Source organism: Pyxicephalus adspersus, chromosome 1 (assembly GCF_032062135.1).
Source record: "Pyxicephalus adspersus chromosome 1, UCB_Pads_2.0, whole genome shotgun sequence".
NCBI lineage: Eukaryota > Metazoa > Chordata > Amphibia > Anura > Pyxicephalidae > Pyxicephalus > Pyxicephalus adspersus.
Window position 1 is genome coordinate 103,815,623 of NC_092858.1, and position 17,984 is coordinate 103,833,606.

General features: G+C 35.8%; 1 protein-coding gene across 1 annotated transcript in view; it reads left to right on the forward strand.

Annotated features, from left to right (window-relative positions):
* The window catches only part of HEATR6 (HEAT repeat containing 6), a gene marked incomplete in the record, with an annotated part of 30,373 nt that overhangs the window by 6,461 nt on the left and 5,928 nt on the right, over positions 1-17,984 (forward strand). Inside the window, 13 exon segments of the mRNA XM_072422218.1 lie at positions 1,074-1,214; positions 3,411-3,526; positions 4,224-4,338; positions 4,857-4,958; positions 5,605-5,742; positions 7,610-7,893; positions 10,929-11,106; positions 11,414-11,620; positions 14,917-15,016; positions 15,355-15,713; positions 16,304-16,426; positions 16,558-16,644; positions 17,272-17,406. Coding sequence (XP_072278319.1) covers positions 1,074-1,214; positions 3,411-3,526; positions 4,224-4,338; positions 4,857-4,958; positions 5,605-5,742; positions 7,610-7,893; positions 10,929-11,106; positions 11,414-11,620; positions 14,917-15,016; positions 15,355-15,713; positions 16,304-16,426; positions 16,558-16,644; positions 17,272-17,406 — 2,085 coding nt within the window.

Sequence of the window (17,984 nt, forward strand, 5' to 3'; positions counted from 1 at the left end):
TGAAGGGGTTCTGTATTCTATTTCTGGGGTGACAACACTGCTTTCCCATGGACATGGTGCAGTGAGTGAGCATGGCCACCCTAGAGAAGGGGGTCGGCAAACTCCGGTCTTTAGGCCAGATACGGCCTAGCCGGTAGTTCGTTCTGGCCTAACACCCCCTGGCTGACCGGCCTAATGTCGGCCTGCAACCCGCGGCTCAGGAGCTGCTGGTTGCCAGCGGATCAGCCAGGGGGCGTTTGGAACTACCAGAGCCGCCGGAGCTCCGCTGCCACCCTCTTGCAGTTGCTCCCCTATTTACAGCGGCCGGCGTTGATACTTCTGCCGCCGCAGTAAATAAGGAAGGCTTCCTGAAGGTAAATCCCTCCCCTCCGCAATGCATACGAAGGATGAGGGATTTCACTTCAGGGGGCGTTACCAGGTGGTGGGTGGAGCTGTTAGGGTGGGTCTGGCCTAGTGTGCTCCTGCCCACCCCATAAATGGCCTAGTGGCCATAAAACTTTGCCGACCCCTGCCCTAGAGCAAGAGGTATATTACTAGAAGGTGAAAGTAATGTGTGAAAAAAGGCCTAAAAAGGATAATGGATGCATCTACATTTATGAAAATGTTACATTTTTATTATTTAGATATGCTATAAAGCATTATTCTGGGTACAGATTTTTTAATGAAGGAATGTAAAAAGAAACTTCCCTCTCATGTGGTGGATTTCATGCCCAGTTTGCTGTTCTGTACCTGACAATTCAGTTTTATTTGTGCCAGATTGTACAGCTGTTGTCATTTTAGGCTGATCCTGATATGAGATCTGCTCTTTTGTTTTTTTTCTATGAGGTTTCGCATCGCTATCTCATAGAACTGCTGTCTTACTGTGTAAATTGGGAGCAGCATATTAATTTTTTTGTAAACTGTTTTATGCAGAATGTGCCTAATAAATAAAAGATGGTAAGATGATGGCAATCTGCTTCTCCAACTAGCATGCATAATTTAACACTCTGCCTCTTTTTCAGAAGCATAATTACAGATCTTTTTATGCTTTTGATCCTAAGTAACCTTTGATGATTTTTTGCCTTTGGTGACAGGTAATTGTTGATGAGCAGAATTTGGATTTTCTCCTTGGATTTTCGGTTTCTGCTTTGAAACAGTGTAGCTCCTGGACTCATGTGGAAATCCTGCATGCATTGGCAGCTTTAGTTTACAGCAATGGACATAAGTGCCAGAAGGTAAGCACGGTACTTCCTGCTGGTTTGTTGTTGTTTATTGTCAAATTCAGTTTACAAGGCACTTGGGATCATTTATTAGTAAGAAAGAAGGACCCTTTCCAACAAGCCACTTGTCGGCCTTTTGATATTAAAGGAGTACCTAAGCAAAATTTCAATTGTTTCAGTTCTTTAACTGGCATGGGATTTTTCTGCTGTCTTATTATGAGTTGTTTCTGTAAATCTTGCTTGAGTCAGCAAATGTAAAACTCTGATATCCATCCAGTCTGGAACGCTCCCCATATTCTTTTTTTTTTTTTTTTTTTTTTTCTTTTTCCGTTATTATTTTTACAGATGTTGCTTTCAGCTAGGCCTCACACAGGTGGTCATTACCATCATTCACGCTTTAAAATGAACAAGTTGACTGGTGATTTTTAATGGGTGGTTGTCATGTGGTCGTCAGTATGTAGAGCCACTCTCAAGTGCCCATAGGAACCAATTTACAGTCTTACAAATTGTGGTGTGACGCAAGCAGTAGGTTTTTTTTTTTACCCTGCTGAAGCTTTTCTGTAATTAAATACACAACCTATCCTAATTCAAAGACTATAAACTAAGGTACATTATTTCAGTCATTTACTCTTCCGTGTAAAGTAGATGGGAAATCTTTTACACTGTGTTGCTGAGGATTCTTCAACAAGTCTGTGCTGGTCCTTGGCCTGGTTAGCATTCAATCTCCCCTAGACACGTTAAAGCTATGTGTGTCTGGGTTATGAGATTTTAGTGTCTGTGAGAGGGAAGTAGGAATGGTCGAACCAGTGCCTGGCCAAGCCTAGTTCTTCCCAACGCCATCTCTAATGAGAAAACTGCTGAAACCTTCCTGCTGTAGGCTGCAGTGTCTGAGATGGGGAGCGTGTGAGATTATACAGGAGAATTAGGCTTAATCAGGTACAGTAAAAGGGGTTTTCTTACTTTGAGTTTTGTGCATTACAAAGCTGGATTTAATGCTTGTTAAAACTACCACACATAAGCATTTATTTGTGCTTTGAAAAGGTAATAGAAAGAGCTGTGCAACAAAACAACCAGGAAGCGAAAACCGCCTGTGTACATTGTTCTGCTAAACAACCCCTGCGTGCAAAGAACACTGTGTTACTTTGGAGTTTGGAGAAATAAAAGCAGGCAAAAAGCCCTGAAATGCATTCTGTTGCATGACTAAATCATTGGAAAAATCTCCATTTTCTCCCATGTGTTTGAAATTATTATTGGTCCCAATAGCCAATAAATATAACAAATATTATTCATTTCCTAAAGTTATAAATCTGCAGTTGTTATTAAACAGTAGTATTTTATTTTTCAAATGGTAGCATTATTCAGACATCACCAGTTTAATAAATCCCAACAGTTATGTTTTTTTGGAGTTGTTTTTAAATTGTAATATTTCAGGTTAAGTCTAGAAATCTTTAATCATTAATAAATACCCATACAGTGTTTGTATATGTATTTAAGTGATTATAAAGATGTTTATACAGAGGTATGTAGCAAAAAACGGTTAGAAAAGATGAAAACACCTCCTAAATGCCCCTAAATGCTCAAAAATGCATACAAACACCCATTTATACTAATGGAGGTGTTTGGAATATGTTTTGGGCTGTTTATAGCCCTTTGAACCAAATGCTGCCGGATGTGTTTTCTTTATAGCCCATCAAGAAAACATGAGTTTTTACCATAAGCAATTAAATGCTCAGGATAAATACTGGGAAAAACAGTCCGTGTAGAGTAAGACCTAATGTTTACAGGGTTAAAAAAAAGCAGTGCTTTTGTATTGTTTTTCATTATAAAAATGTCACAAATAAACATTTATTACATATTAGGTAGTTAAATTTAGCTGAACATGTTTTGTAATGTTGGAGACATTTCACTACTTACCTACTGATCCAAGTGGTTTCTTCAATCTTTGGTAAGTGGAAAAATGTTATTCACAAGTAAATGTCTGACTGCTACTGGCTTTACTATGACCTGGATATATGAAAACCTGACCTATATACTGACCTATTTAAAGTGTACTTCAGAAGTCATTTAAAATGAAAATTATTTGTTTGTTCACCCTTGAAAGATAATGAGCTACATTCATAGCATATTTACATGTGCATATATAATTGTTGAATATCTTCAAACAGAAACTGTGCATGTTGATTGCCAACTTGTTTTGTTGCCTTTAAACAGTACCTTCCATATTTGTTGGGACCAAATGGAATCCTTGTACAATTTAGTGATGCCAGCAAGACGGATCCTGAGTTACTGAGAGCTTCAATTCACTGCATGGCCAATCTATGCCTATGGTAAGTACTGTTGCCTAATGTTCTTCCATGTTTGGTTTAATGTTTCCTATATTTTTTCAATAACTGTTATAACACTAAGATGCTGTCCTATTAAAGGGACAGAGGAATATAATATTATTGCCATACAGGGGGAAGCTGTTACACCCATTTTGCTGTAATGCATTACAAAGCAAATGAGACATTGATAGTACTCTCATTTTAGCTTTCTCAGTCCAGGCAATACAACCCAAACAGGATTTTACTGTCTTTGCAAACCTGAGCAATTACTCATGTTTGTGTTTACTGTGAACACACAAATCCTACAGACACTATATTGAAGCTTGTTTTTTTCTGTAAATCTCCAAAGCTAATAAGCATCTAATGCAGGAAAAGCGAATAGGGTCACATAACATTTCTCGTTCCCATCAGCATATGCTGACCTTATTTTAGGTCCCCTACCATTAGATTCAAATTCGAAAATTGTAGAAAAGAAAATATGTACTTCTTAATAAAGGTCACTCACTCCACTTTATGTTAAAGTGCTGTAAAGTTGCCCATCCCACTTGTATGCAGTGTGGAGAGAGAATTTTTGTGTTTTGCGTAGGCACTGTCAAGTCAGACTGAAGAGCTAATCCAATGGTTTCTTGATTTGGTTTCCTACATACTTTTATTTAGTCCTAGATATCCATAATTGAACTTGACTTTTATTTTGTTTCAGTGTTCCTGGACAGTCTTACCTGGAGGAGCCATACAGAATGACTTGTTTTAAAATCTTTCTTGCAGTCCTCCAGGTCCCAAGAACTAATATAGTGGATGAAATAGCAAATTGCACTGTAAGTTACAGAACTATTTGGATTTTGTTTACTGTCAAAAGGGCAAATTGCTAAAGAAAGATGTTAAGATACTTAAAGGGAACCCATCCAAACACTTTTACAGAGCCTCATAGTTAAGAAAAAGCAATTGGGGGCTTATCATTAAAGCTGTATAAGGTTGCAAATCCTATTCTTCCTCACGTAAGTTATTTTAGGAGATATTAAGTAAATTTTTAGGAGATATTGTTTAAAGTGGATCTTGCACTAAAAGTAATCTCTGTGCTGATTCTCCCAGGTAAAATTGATAACCGACTGCATAAAGAGGAAAGATTTTTTTTCTAGGTAGAAGAGACTTTCAGTTAGGCAAAAAAAGAAATAAAAATAAATAAAATACTCCACAAATGTGGCTAAACAAGAATAGAATAAAGTTGAAATGATGTGAAATGATTTGTGAAAGTAATTTAATACCTTTTAAAAAAAAAAAATAATAATTTTTTAGTAGCCTAAATGAATTTTCAATCTGCAAACTTTTCTTTTAGTTACTGCAGAATGCTTTGAAAGGCATACAATCTATATTAAATGGTAGCAAAATGTCATTGAAGGAAACAGATCAACTTGGATCACTACTTGCTGTGCTTAAGGTAATATATTTTTGACAAATGTACCTTTGTGAAATTTTTACTGTACTTAATGGGAGAGTGTTTTAACTATTTTAATTATTTTTCTATAGCTAGATACAGATACTGCTGCTTGTTTCCAGCATGCCACGTTTGATTTTTGCACACTGTAGGATGTGCATAGTGGTATAGAGCGTAAGAAGTCTGGAAATTTCCTATCTTACCATTATGTTACTTATAAAAGTTTTTTTTTTTTTTTTTGAGCCTGTGGGGTTTTCACTACTGAACAGTCAATAGAAAGTGTCCATGTCACCCAGGCAGAAGAGTTCACATCATTGCCTGGATAACATGGAAACCTCCTTTTTCTGTTCACTGACAAGAACATCTGAGGCTTTTGAAATCAGGGCAGGATGATAACATCTGCACAGGTAGGAACTACAGTACTGAATCCCCAGTTATTATTGAAGTTGCATGAACGAGGGACCGGGGTGGAGAAAACAAGTGAATAAAAAAGTGCCTCTAAAGGTTTTTCTTTTAAACTTGTAAGTGGGTGGAAAAGTGGCCTTGAGGTTTTACTGGAGATGGGTTCTGATGTCCACATAATTTAATTAATTTTAATTATTATTATAGGTAGTTGATATTTTTTTCTATAAATCATATCTTATTTTAGAAATATATGCTGCACGGACTCCCTGGATTCAATATAGAATTGCCTTCAATTATTTATCCTACACCCTTACCACAGTATGATGGAATTTCACCTACAAAACCTGAGCAAAGCGTGGCAACCCCATCTCGACCAACTTGGGTAAGTAACCACTGAATATTTTTTCAAGTATATAGTGTAATAATCCCACTTGTAAAGCAGCTGTAATGCACACAGGGAGTGTATTGTTTTAAGTAGTCAACCTTTTCACAGCAGGCCATTTAACCTTCCTAGCTGTAACCCAGAGTGTGACTCGGAGTGAAAAAAGTTGCTGAAAGCGGTAACCCCGAGTCATACTCGGGGCAGGTAAACCTATGAGAAGGTTAAATACAGCCTTACCTGATCCGCCGGCGTCCCCCGCCGTTCATCGCCGTGATCCCTGTCTTTTTCTTCCTCCGGCGTCTTCTGCACACAACGACTCACCGGGGGATTTCCCAGTGACGTTGGTGCATGTGTACGTGGCCGGTGGGGTGGGACGGGGCGGGAAATTCAAAATCCATTTGTGTTGCATTCCATACAAAATCACTGTATTGAATACAATACATTGGATTTATATGTGTAAAAGCAGTAGACTGTATTTCATGAACATTAATGTTACAGTATAATAAAATAGTATGAGTATAATATTTTTTTTTTTTAATTTAAAAAAATTAAAAACAAAACATTTTTTTAAAAATATATGTATATATTTTAATTTATTATTTATTTATTCATTTTGACATGATTTTGTGTTTCAAACTTTATTATACTATTATAATATACTGTAAAATAAATTTTCATGAAAAACAATGTACTGCTTTTAGACTAGGGAGGTTAATACAGCAGTGCTGTTTAAATGAAAATTGGGGTGGAAAAAGTCCAATGACTGGCCACTTCTCTGATCATGTGTTTAAGAAAGATAACGGCACAGGCTTACTCTGGGGTTCATTGTAATGTTACTACTTGGCAAGTCACTAATAGATTAAAATTAGGGCAAAACAAGCCAATGCAAGAAGCCCCAGACTTAAGATAGGCCTACAATAAATATATATATATATTCATTCTATTACAACATTTTAAGTGACTTTAGTGCGCAAGTGAAAGGTACTCACCCGTTCCTTGTGCTAACCTCTTTTTAGCAATCTACAAATTAGGATGTCTTTTTTTAATGAATTGAGCGTAGCCTATTAACAATGTTGTGTTTTTATTAAGACTATATAGAAATAATAAGAAAACATACAAGCAATATAGAAAAATAACACGTCAAAATTTACTTATTTAAGAACAAGCGTGGTCTTAAAACATGTCACTGATGGCAGCATCTAGGGCATGATAGCAGAAATAAATTTAGAAACAGTTGTAGATGATCCAGGCACTCTCCCTGATTGTAGTTTTATTAGGGGTCAGCATCACGCTAGGTGAATAGGGATTTGAGTCAGTGTCAAGCAGGTGGTGGTTATCAAGGGGGGGTGGGGGGGCAGTTGATAGGTTTTCCCCTTTACTGCTTTAAGTGTGCATGTGACTCACATTGTGTTTACAGATCTGAAGTGAGGGCCTGCAGTTAATCCTCAGATTCAGTAAATAAGGACCAATAAAACCATCTTTGCCTGCCCACATCGTTTGTGCCTCTCATTGAGACCGTATGGACTTCAATAATTTGTTGATGCGTTATGTGGAGGGTCCCCTGCTGATGCCAAAGTACTAGGATGCATGCTCTTGTCTATCAGTCTGATGGGGTCCCAAGGGGTCAGGCACCTGGGAGAATCTGTGGGGAATGGCACCACATAATTACAACATCCAGAAAGTTGGACTTATGTGTGTGTGTGTGTGTGTGTGTGTGTGTATATATGTGTGTATATATATATATGTTTGTATGTATGTGTGTGTGTGTGTGTGTGTATATATATATATATATATATATATATATATATATATATATATATATATATGTGTGTGTGTATGTAAAATATTTTTTATTTATTTTATACAGAGCAAAAAGAAGAAATCCAGGGCTAAACAAAAGAAAGGCCAGCAGGAAAATGAAAACAAGGATACAATAGAAAGTGATTCAGGGGATGGACTCACTGCTTCTGTTGACAGATTGAAACTGTGTTCCGCAGATGCAAACTACAATCTTTACTTAACTACTCAGAAGTCAGCAATGAAAATTTCTGGAAAGGATCCACCACACTCCCCGTCCTCAAGATTTAAGAAACTATATAGTAGTGACTCTGAATTTTCAGATGCTGAAGGTGGTTTACAGGGAAAAATAAGGTCTGTTTTTTCAAGTTTGCTTATTAATTGACTGGCTGTTTAAGGTATGCTTGCACATTGTGGCTCACTAACCTACTAGTACCTTCTTCCATCAATGCCCAACCCAAGATGTCAGTTGTTTCTCTATCCAACATCTTCCCCAGCATATCTTCTTTTTCCCCTTCACTCATCTGCGGCTATTAGGCAGTCCTAATGCAAGATTTTGCATCCACCACTCACGTTGCATTTTTTTAAAAATAGATAGTAGATACATTTATAAATTAATTTTTTTTTAATAGTTATCTTCAAAAGTCCAACTCTAGCCTCTGCCATGGCTTTCAACCATATGGCCTCATATGTGTTGAAGGTGGCCAACCGATTATAAGTCACTCTAATGTGGACACAGACAAACACAATTTTAGTTAAAAGTGAGGACTAAATTTTCGTCATATGACCATACCAACTGCAAGTTGTAAATGTCACGTCAAATTTGCATAAAAGGGTGTTTTGGTTCTTGGGGCTCCTAGGGTACCTGAAAAAATACTGAAGTTATGCTAGCTCTATAGACTAGGGAATAGTTTCCAGTCTTTGCTTTGAAGACAGGCATATTGCAGCTGCCTCCACATGCCTGTTAGCTTACCACTTTATTCCACATTACTGGTCATTAGAAATTTACAGGAGGCAGACAGGAATGGGCAAGGTTCAGCAAAGCTGTGTCTGTTGAAACAGCCCAGCATTTGGCTAGTGAAATTGTCTGCACGTACCTGTTGTTTTGTTGTTGTTTTTTGCATTACATATTTTGAATAGTCTATTCCTAGTCTAGTCTGTCACAATATCTAAGATTGTATTTATTTTAATTACCATAAGTTAGCATCTAAATTTACCAATAATCAAATTCTCTACTATAACCCCACTCAGTCTACTTATCACCCTTCTTTATATGCTTTTCCCTAAACACCTGCAATTTCATCACACCCCGCTCAAACATGAACTAAGACAATACTTTCTCCTCAAAACATAAACTTTATGTATATACTCACTATAAACAAATATTTATGTAAGCCCCATAAGTGCATGCTATGTATTCTGATTATATACCTCTGTTTGTTCATTTGAATATGACTTTGTAATATATCCATTTTCTAGGACCTTTATGGTCCCTGCAATACCCCTGCGAAATGTGTCCGGATTAGAGATCTGTTTTGACTAACTAAAGAATTACTCTGAATACTAGTAGGAATTCTGTGACTAGCTATATCAACTGTTTTGTTCATAACACCAACCTGTGAACAAACACAGGTTTTATGTTTTTCATCTGAGGGTTTAATATATTTCTTTTTGCTATATTTTTTCTAACTTAGGTTGGGTCTTTTTGTTTGGCTGTAAAGCTGTTCTAGCTATTTTAATAATCTCTTTGACCTGATGAATAGTGACTAATGGGAATCATAGTAAGCAGTGAGGAGAATAATTCCATTAGTGCTCCTAATCCTTTGTTTTTTAATTGTGTGACATCCTCAGCTGTGTGCTTCCAGATGGATAAATGTAAAACATCTTTGGTCAGGACTTATTTATTGTTTAAACCTTTACAAATACTCATTTCATCTGCCTTTCAGACTTTCTTTATTCCTTTAGTTCTATAGTTGTGCAGTTTGAAGCAGTAACTGTTTCACCTTGTCAGAAAGATCTTTATCCCTGTGACTTACTGTTAAAAAAAACAGAACCCCTTTCCATCATAGGTGAAATACTGACTGTGATAAGTTTTATTGTGATTCATGGGAACCGTAAAGTTGTTACAGCAAGTCATGATCTTTAATTCACTAACAAGTCAATACATTTAGGTGCTGCATTGGTGGTTAAGGACCTTTGCACAACATTTTACTATATGCTCAATAGCACTTCAATTAAACTGTATGGGAGAGTTTGGGGACCACTTTGTGCAAGTGTTTGTAAGCGGTTACATTTGTGTTGCGGTTCCTAGAAGCAACATGCTGCTATTTCTCCTTTGGAGGTAGAATTACATTACAACCACACTTAACTGCATCACAAAGTGTTTGTCAAACGCTGCAGGTAACTCCAGAAACTGCTCTCCAGTGCAAATAGGGAGGGTGTCCGAAAGAGACTAACCACATGAACTTGGACTACATGTCTGAAAGGGGGCAAAATCTCATCACATGCTAAAAGAAATGTGGAATTCACAGGCAGTCTTTTTAAGAAGTTTGTTTACCAGTGTAGCCTAAGCTTAAGACTTTTTAGCTTGAACCTAAATTCCTGTCAACACTCTCCTCACAACTGCCAAATACCTAGGACTCTTTCCTGTGTCTTAAATTATTTACAAGCATCCATGTGCATAGGAGCTTGTTACTAACCATTCAAAAGGGTTACTAAAAATTCTAAATATGCCAATATCTAATTTTTGAAGTGTGCAAATCAATGTTGAATAGTCCCATGTTTTCAACTGTTCAGAGGCCTTAGAAAGTTAGTCTCAATTAGGGAAGCATTCATCTAGCTTGTCCTATGTATATTTTTCTTGGATATTGCTGTACAGTAAATATGTATTTATAGATTGACAAGGTAAATTAAGATGCTAGAACTATAAATTGGCTTTCTTAATAAACATGGGGAGGTTATTTAGCAATGAAATAAAGATGTTTTTGTAATGTGGTTCTTCTATAAAATAGAAGCAATCAAAATTTAAAAAAAATCTTAATAGTAAAAAAATGCCAAAAAAAGTAATTATGTAATATTAAGTGTGTTATCCATCCTGAAGAGAGTAGACTGTGTATAAATGAATCTGCAAACAGGAGAATTAACGTTGGATTACATTAAAAAAACAAAAAAGTCAACTGATAACCATGCAGCATCTTTGGGGCTTGATGAGTGAATATGTACATAGAGGAAAGAATTATGGCACCAAATGTGAAATATTTAGTTTATAGCTTTGTATTAATTCCAACATATGATAAACTAATACAACTTGTGTGATTTATATGTACATTCCAATTCACAATTAGAAATGTATAATTTAGTTACATAACAGATGTTTTATTTTGTTAAAGGTCTTTCCAAGCTAAAGTTCGACAAGGGGCAATTTCCTGCTTTCTGTCTACAATAAAGTCCATCGAAAAGAAAGTTCTTTATGGCTATTGGTCAGCCTTTGTCCCAGATATGCCTGGCATTGGAAGTCCCCAATCTGTGTCCCTTATGACAGTTATACTTAAAGACTATTCTCCAAAGGTATTCTTGGCTTATTAAAAAAAAATCAATAAACAAAATGGCTACATCTTGAATGACCAAATATATACACACTTTAAATCCTATTGATTAGCATGTTACCTGTTTAATATGTTTAATTCAAGTTCTCCTACTTTATGCAAATTTAAGGTGGCCCATCCAATTTTATTTTCTCTGGTGCTTCCAGTTTATACATCTTAAATGTATTTTAGCTAAATTTTATATAATTATTCGCCTTGCATTTAATTTTTTTTTTTTTTTTAGTAAACAAATGTTTTTTCCCCAATTTATTTTCTATTTTCCCCTTCAGACCCGTGCTTGTGCACTCCAAGTTCTTTCTGCCATATTGGATGGATCCAAACAGTTTCTTTCCGTTGCTGATGATGCGAGTGAATATAAGCAAGCCTTTACTCCATTTTCAGTCACTATTGCCTCAAGTATAAGGGAACTTCACAGATGTCTGCTGCTAGCAATGGTTGCTGAGTCTTCTGCACAAACACTCACACAAATAATTAAGGTCTGTATGCAGCCTCATTCACTCGATGACACTGTAACAATATTATGCATTTCTTGTTTTTTCAGCACATGGTATTTGCCATGAGGATACTCTGATATATTGAGGCTATACTATTCATACTGTATGTTTGCTTTGTTTGTTGATGGCTTTCGTAAATTGAAGCAGGTTTTCAAAGACTGCATCACAGTGCTTTTTTTTGGTTTGTTTGTTTGTTTTGTTCAATAGATGATGTAATGAATGAGTGGATGTCTTTTTGTGACCACTATTTTATAAAAACAGCTTGCATCTTTGAAGACAATCAAGAACCTAAATAAACCATTGAAGTGCTACTTTTGTTCCACCCTGTAACAAGAGCTGCTCTGGAAATAATGAACACATTTTTTTCTGTTGGCCTCAGGGCAAACTGTTTAAGTGATGAAGGTTAAATGGCTTTTTAAGAGACCAAGACCGTCTTATATTAAAAAATCAACATTCTTTCTGTTTGATCTATTATATTATTTTCCTTTAGGTAATTCCATTTTGTAACTGCCCTCAGCACAAGAATTAGCAAGGTCCTCTACAATCTGAATTTTTTCTTTAATGGGAAGACCCTTTCTCTATCCATTTGCTTTTAATTGAGAAAAATTGGTATGGGAAATGCAGTGACCTCTACGGCCATTTTTGTTGTGTTTTCCATTATTCTCAGATCACCCAAAGGCATTACATTAATCCTCCACTGATTGAAGCGCCTTTGGCTTGTTTTTTGGCATGATTGTATGATAGAATATAATGATTATGGGACAGATTATCATGGGCACAAGAGATCAGTATTGTCAATGCCTTGCACCATTTTCTTATAGCACTTATTACAGGTCAAATAAAATGTATGTATAATCTACAAATATATATTTTTTATTTTATTTTTTTTGGAGTAGGGTATGGAAGGGTAAGAAAACCCTGCCAGTTTATAATTTACCGTCTGTGTTTAATTAGAAAAATGTTAGTCCACTTTTTTATTTGATTTTATTTGAAAGTTAGAGGGAATTCTCTAAAGTAAAGTGGATTCCACTTTTATACATTTGTCCCTTGAACAGGTATCCTCAATGTAAATATCCCCTTCATTCCTTGTTATGGAGACAGTACATTTTTTTTATATCTATTTTTTCTGAGTCACCAGTACAAATTAAGGAAAGGGGGGGGGGCAGGGGGAAATCTTACATATACATCACACTCCCTTTTCTAAAACCAAAAAATTAAAACCAAAAAATTGTAAGGATACACTCTGCTATACAATCTCCGATAGGCATTTTTTAATAATTATCAGTACTAGTAGTCACAAAAGCATATCTGCTCGTTGTTGTGGGATTGATGATTTGACCATTGTTCCACACAGGAGACTAAAGCTACATAAACACTTCTTCAGATACTGTGTGTGTACAGAGGTCTGCGATAAACAGTTTCTGTGCTTTCTTATAAAGTAGAGCACATATAGGTGCTGGTTTTCTCCTCTCCTCTCCCTATAGAACCAAACAGCTCTGTGTGTTCAATGCTTGTTCATTCATCTGTCATTGCAAACAATTAGAAAAGATTATTTCCAACAGAAAACAGATTAATATTATCTGACATCTGTAGAGGGCTTAATGCAGGGTCAGAGTCTAATTACTGTGATTAATGAGTCAGTTTAAAAGTACTTGCGACAGAGTTAGGAGATTTGAATATGATATCCTTCTCTGTGGTGCTCATGGACGAATTCCACATAATGAAAGAATTCAATGCATTGAGTAATTTTTACATTTTTCATTATTGACTAACAATTATTTATGTACTTATTAATGCATTATATTCTCATCCAAGTTTTAGGTTTGTTTAATATGGATTAGGCAACTCTTGGAAAAAGTTGTTTCACAGTCTATGAAATTCATGCAGACGTATTGTATTACAGGCACCGCATACATTTTCACATGAATATAAACAATTTAAACTTTTTTGTGTTTTTTCTGAAAGTTCTTCCAGCACAAAGTAAAATGCTTTGTGTATCGGGCAATCAGACTTTCCAATGCAGAATGTTAACTAAAATCAAAGTATTACATAAGTAGTAAAAAGATTATCACTGGTAATGTCAAGATATAACCAATGAATTCATTTTTTTTGATTATCTAAATGCATGTGTGTCACAAGTAAAATATTCTTATGCCACAGTAAAAAAAAAAAATACAAATTGTGCAGATGTTGCATATAGTATGGGAAATTTCTTTTTCACATGTTTAAGATCTTATGCAGCCCCAAGTAGTGACTGTAAAACCCACAGCTACTAATATCAATATAAAACTGGAGAAGATAGGGTATCATAGGAGAACCTGGGTAATCCAGAAAACCTGGAGTGGAGTTACTAAAATCATTTGCAATTGGATAGTACATTTTTTAACCCATTGTCAAAGCCTATTTAGGATAGCAAGAACTGCATCACCAAAATATCGGTCACCCCTGGTGTGTTTGTGAAAACTGTTGTTCATATACAAGGAATTGACCTTACCTTTGATCGTGTGGGTGAAAGTTGCCAAGGAATATGACACTGTTCCAGTATGCTTAACAGGATCTTAAAAACATTAAAATCCCAGCAACCTTGTATTGTCACTCCTTATCAAGGCGCCTCCCAAATGACCAGCAACCATAGAATGTGTATTCTTCTTTGGGAAAAGAATAGAAATTTCCATGGTTTACTTTTCAAGTCCAATGCCTCATTCTGGTCTTTATTGAAAAATAATTAGGATGTGCTTGTGTAGACATTTTTGCTAAAAAGGTTATTGATGTACCTTTTTGATCACAGAGATTATAGTGGTTGTCGGTGTTCCAATGATTTTGAGGCACTGGGCCTGATTTAATAAAGCACTGCAAAGCTGGAGAAGATACACGTTCATCGGTGAAGCTGGGTGATCAAGGAAACCTGGTAGGGATTTCTTAAAAGTTGCTTGCTATTTGTTAGCAAATGTTTTCAAGCCTAGATCAGATCCATTCCAGCATTTCTTGATCACCCAAGTTCTCCAATAATAGTCTATCTTCTCTAGTCTTGGATAACTTTAATAAATTAGGCCTGGTGTATCACAGTCACAGAGTAATCTTGGCAAAATAAATTCTAGGCCAAGTAACTAGCATTTCCAAATGTTAGTCTTTAATTGTAATCCTGGTATGTTTGTCATGACCCGTTTTCCTTAAATATGACAGTATGTATTTTTTGCGCTGAATATTATGTATACATATACTTCTATATAGTTTACAATTCTAATATTTAAAGCATTTGATATCTTTCATTATTGCAGTGCCTTGCAACTTTGGTATCCAATGCCCCTTATCATCGACTGAAACCAGGTCTACTCACTAGAGTTTGGAACTATATTAAACCCTACATCCGCAATAAAGGTTAGCAAAATTTCATTTTTTTATTTTTATTTTTTTTTTGTAAAGAGCTTGCAGGATTTTTTTTAGCTCACTCAACATTGATAATGTGGAAACAATTGTCTCAATGTGTTTAACAACAGCACTGTTAATTTCATTGAAGTCTTTTCTGTAAATTTTATAGTGCAGATTCTGTTACTATATATTTAAAAAAAAAAAAAAAAAAAGTGGTTTGTTAGCTTGCCAGTTGGCAAAGGCAATAGAACTAGAGTTTAGTTAAAGTAATATGTTTAGTGCCAAATGTTGATACTTTTTTTTTTTTAATGATTGTTTGTATTGACCTAATATATTTACTATTGTAGATGTGAATGTTCGAGTATCGGGCCTTACATTGTTGGGTGCTGTTGTGTCTGCCCAAGTACCACTACCTGAGGTGCAGTTACTTCTGCAGCAACCAGTTGTTTCCCTGCTACCAAACAGTGTTCCTATCACCATTACACGGCTCAGTGATCCTGACTGGTGGAGAAAGGAAACATTTCCAGAACTGGAAGTAAGCAGTGTAACAAATCCTCGTCACCCACAGGCTGAGCCATGTTGCCTAGTACGTTTGTGCATTTCCCTGGTGATCAATCCAAGAGAAGACTCATATTCTGACAGTGATGTCAGCTCAGCTGCTACTCTCCAGTATGAACCCTCTCCTGTTCGATTGGAAGCTCTGCAGGTATAAACTTTCATCTGATTCATAAGAAAATTAACAAGGATTTTTGGTAGATGCAGAAGAGTTAAACCACCAGGCTGTTTTTGATAGTTCTTGTTAGTTAGACATCTTTGCCTAAGTTTTTGGGATTTTACATCTCCTCCGACCACTATGAGAACACACATTCTTCCTGTTAAAAAGCAGCTGGAAGACCTGAATTTAGGTGTCAATAGATAGGAAAAGCAATACACTTCGCAAATATCATTCTATAGAGCATATCATGAGACACATTTTACAAATCTCACTTTCAGTTGTACCTCAGATGACGTTGCCAAATATTCCATGAGATCAGATATACTGTGTTACCAGAGTTGCTATGTCACCTTTTATATTAGGAAATGGTACAATGTGCACTTGCTAGTGAGCATTAGATCCCAATACCTTGCAGAATGTGCTCTGTGTGGCAACCCGGACATTACCTACTGCATGCTACAGCTTCCCAGCACTCCTCATATATTTTAATGTTTTTCTTTCATCTTTTTGCATTTTTTATGTTTAGTATTTGCATGCATTCATAGATTACCCATGAGATTTAATCTTTGCATATTGTGCAGGTGTTGGCCTGCTTGGTAAAGGGATATTTCAATATGGCACAGAGTTATCTCATGGAGCTGGGAGAGGTAGCTTGCAAATGTATGCAAGAAATGGATGCATCAATTCAGCTGCATGGTGCTAAGGTAAAGTACCTTCTAATATTTTTAATATTTCTTTTATATTTACATCATAGATATACATTTTTTTGTGTGGTCTTTGAACCTAAACATAAATAGGTTTTCTACACTGACTTTTTTTTATATATTTATTTAAGCTTTTGGAAGAGCTGGGAACTGGGATAGTCCAACAGCAGAAAACTGATTTGGTAATCTCTGCTGAAAAAAAGGTGACTGTTGGTCAGGTAAGCACTTCATCATGTTAATGGTTTTCAGCATTATTACTTTGTTCTAAAAGGAAAACATCAGACAAATTACTACCTGTATTTGAACTGTTTACCTGCTAAAAGATTCATAGGTCTGTTTAGCTAGTCTTATGATCCAGGCACCCATACCAGACACAGTGATTACTTAAATTTCCTCCACTTTAGTTAGGTGATCAAGCTTGGTCATAGATCCAGTACTAACTCCCTGCAAAGGAAAGGGAGACCACCACACTGACTAGATCACTCAGTTTACCCTGCTTTCAGTTCATCAAACTGTCAGTATTGATAATTTGACTGATGACCTATGTTACATTTCTTCCTGTTATTATCTAAGGTAAACAATTTATAAGAATGCGTTAAATTATTTTTACACAATAATCTTGTTGTAATATTTTATTTTTGTCAACCAAATAATTTTTAAATAGGTAGAAGTTTTGAATTTGGCAACTTATACATGTAACACTTTTTTATACTGAGCATTTTTATGTGTATGTTCTAAAACATGCAACATAAAAAAAATCTAAAAATAAATAAAATAAAGACAAAAACCAAAGAGTTTTCAAAAACTTTCAGCACACTTACAATGTAAATTTTCTTATTCTTCAGGCTGTTGCATTTTGGAACATGATTTTGAGTGGTCCTTTACCAGCAGCCTTGCAGAATGACCAACATCCTACCCTTCAAACAAGTGCTTGTGATGCTTTGTCATCCGTTTTACCAGAAGCATTTACCAGTTTACCAGTAAGTATATGTCAATGTTAAAAGGTAAATATTTCCTTCTTTTAACTTCAGGAGGCTCATGCAACCTTTTGGTACTGGTTTAAGCAATTGATCAAGCAATCAAGATGGTACTGCATTACTTCCTCCTTATATTTCGTTCCCCAAAAAAAGATAAATTAAATGTTTCCCTTTAAATTTTATAAGCATGGGGTATAGGGAAGTATACAAGCTCCTCCTGTGACAGTTATGGGGTCATCAATAAGGACTATTCACATCATTGGTGTCTTTGCCAGCCCATAGTCATATAATGCAACTGAAGAAGAAATGTTAAAAGACTGGCAAGGGAAGTATTGTTGTCTTTGGGGAGGAGGAGAAGGGATGGTTGGGACTATAGAAAAGAGACAATAACATTGTCATAAAAATTACATAATGAATAATAATCTGAATGGTCCAAATGTTATGATTATTAGGTTTTAATGATTCATAGTCTAAATGTTCTGAGAATGTTTGTTTTGGGTGAACCCCAAGGCACATACATCTGCTACTTTTTAAATTGTTTATAAGCAACATAAACTTTGGAATAAAAAATGTAGAATTTG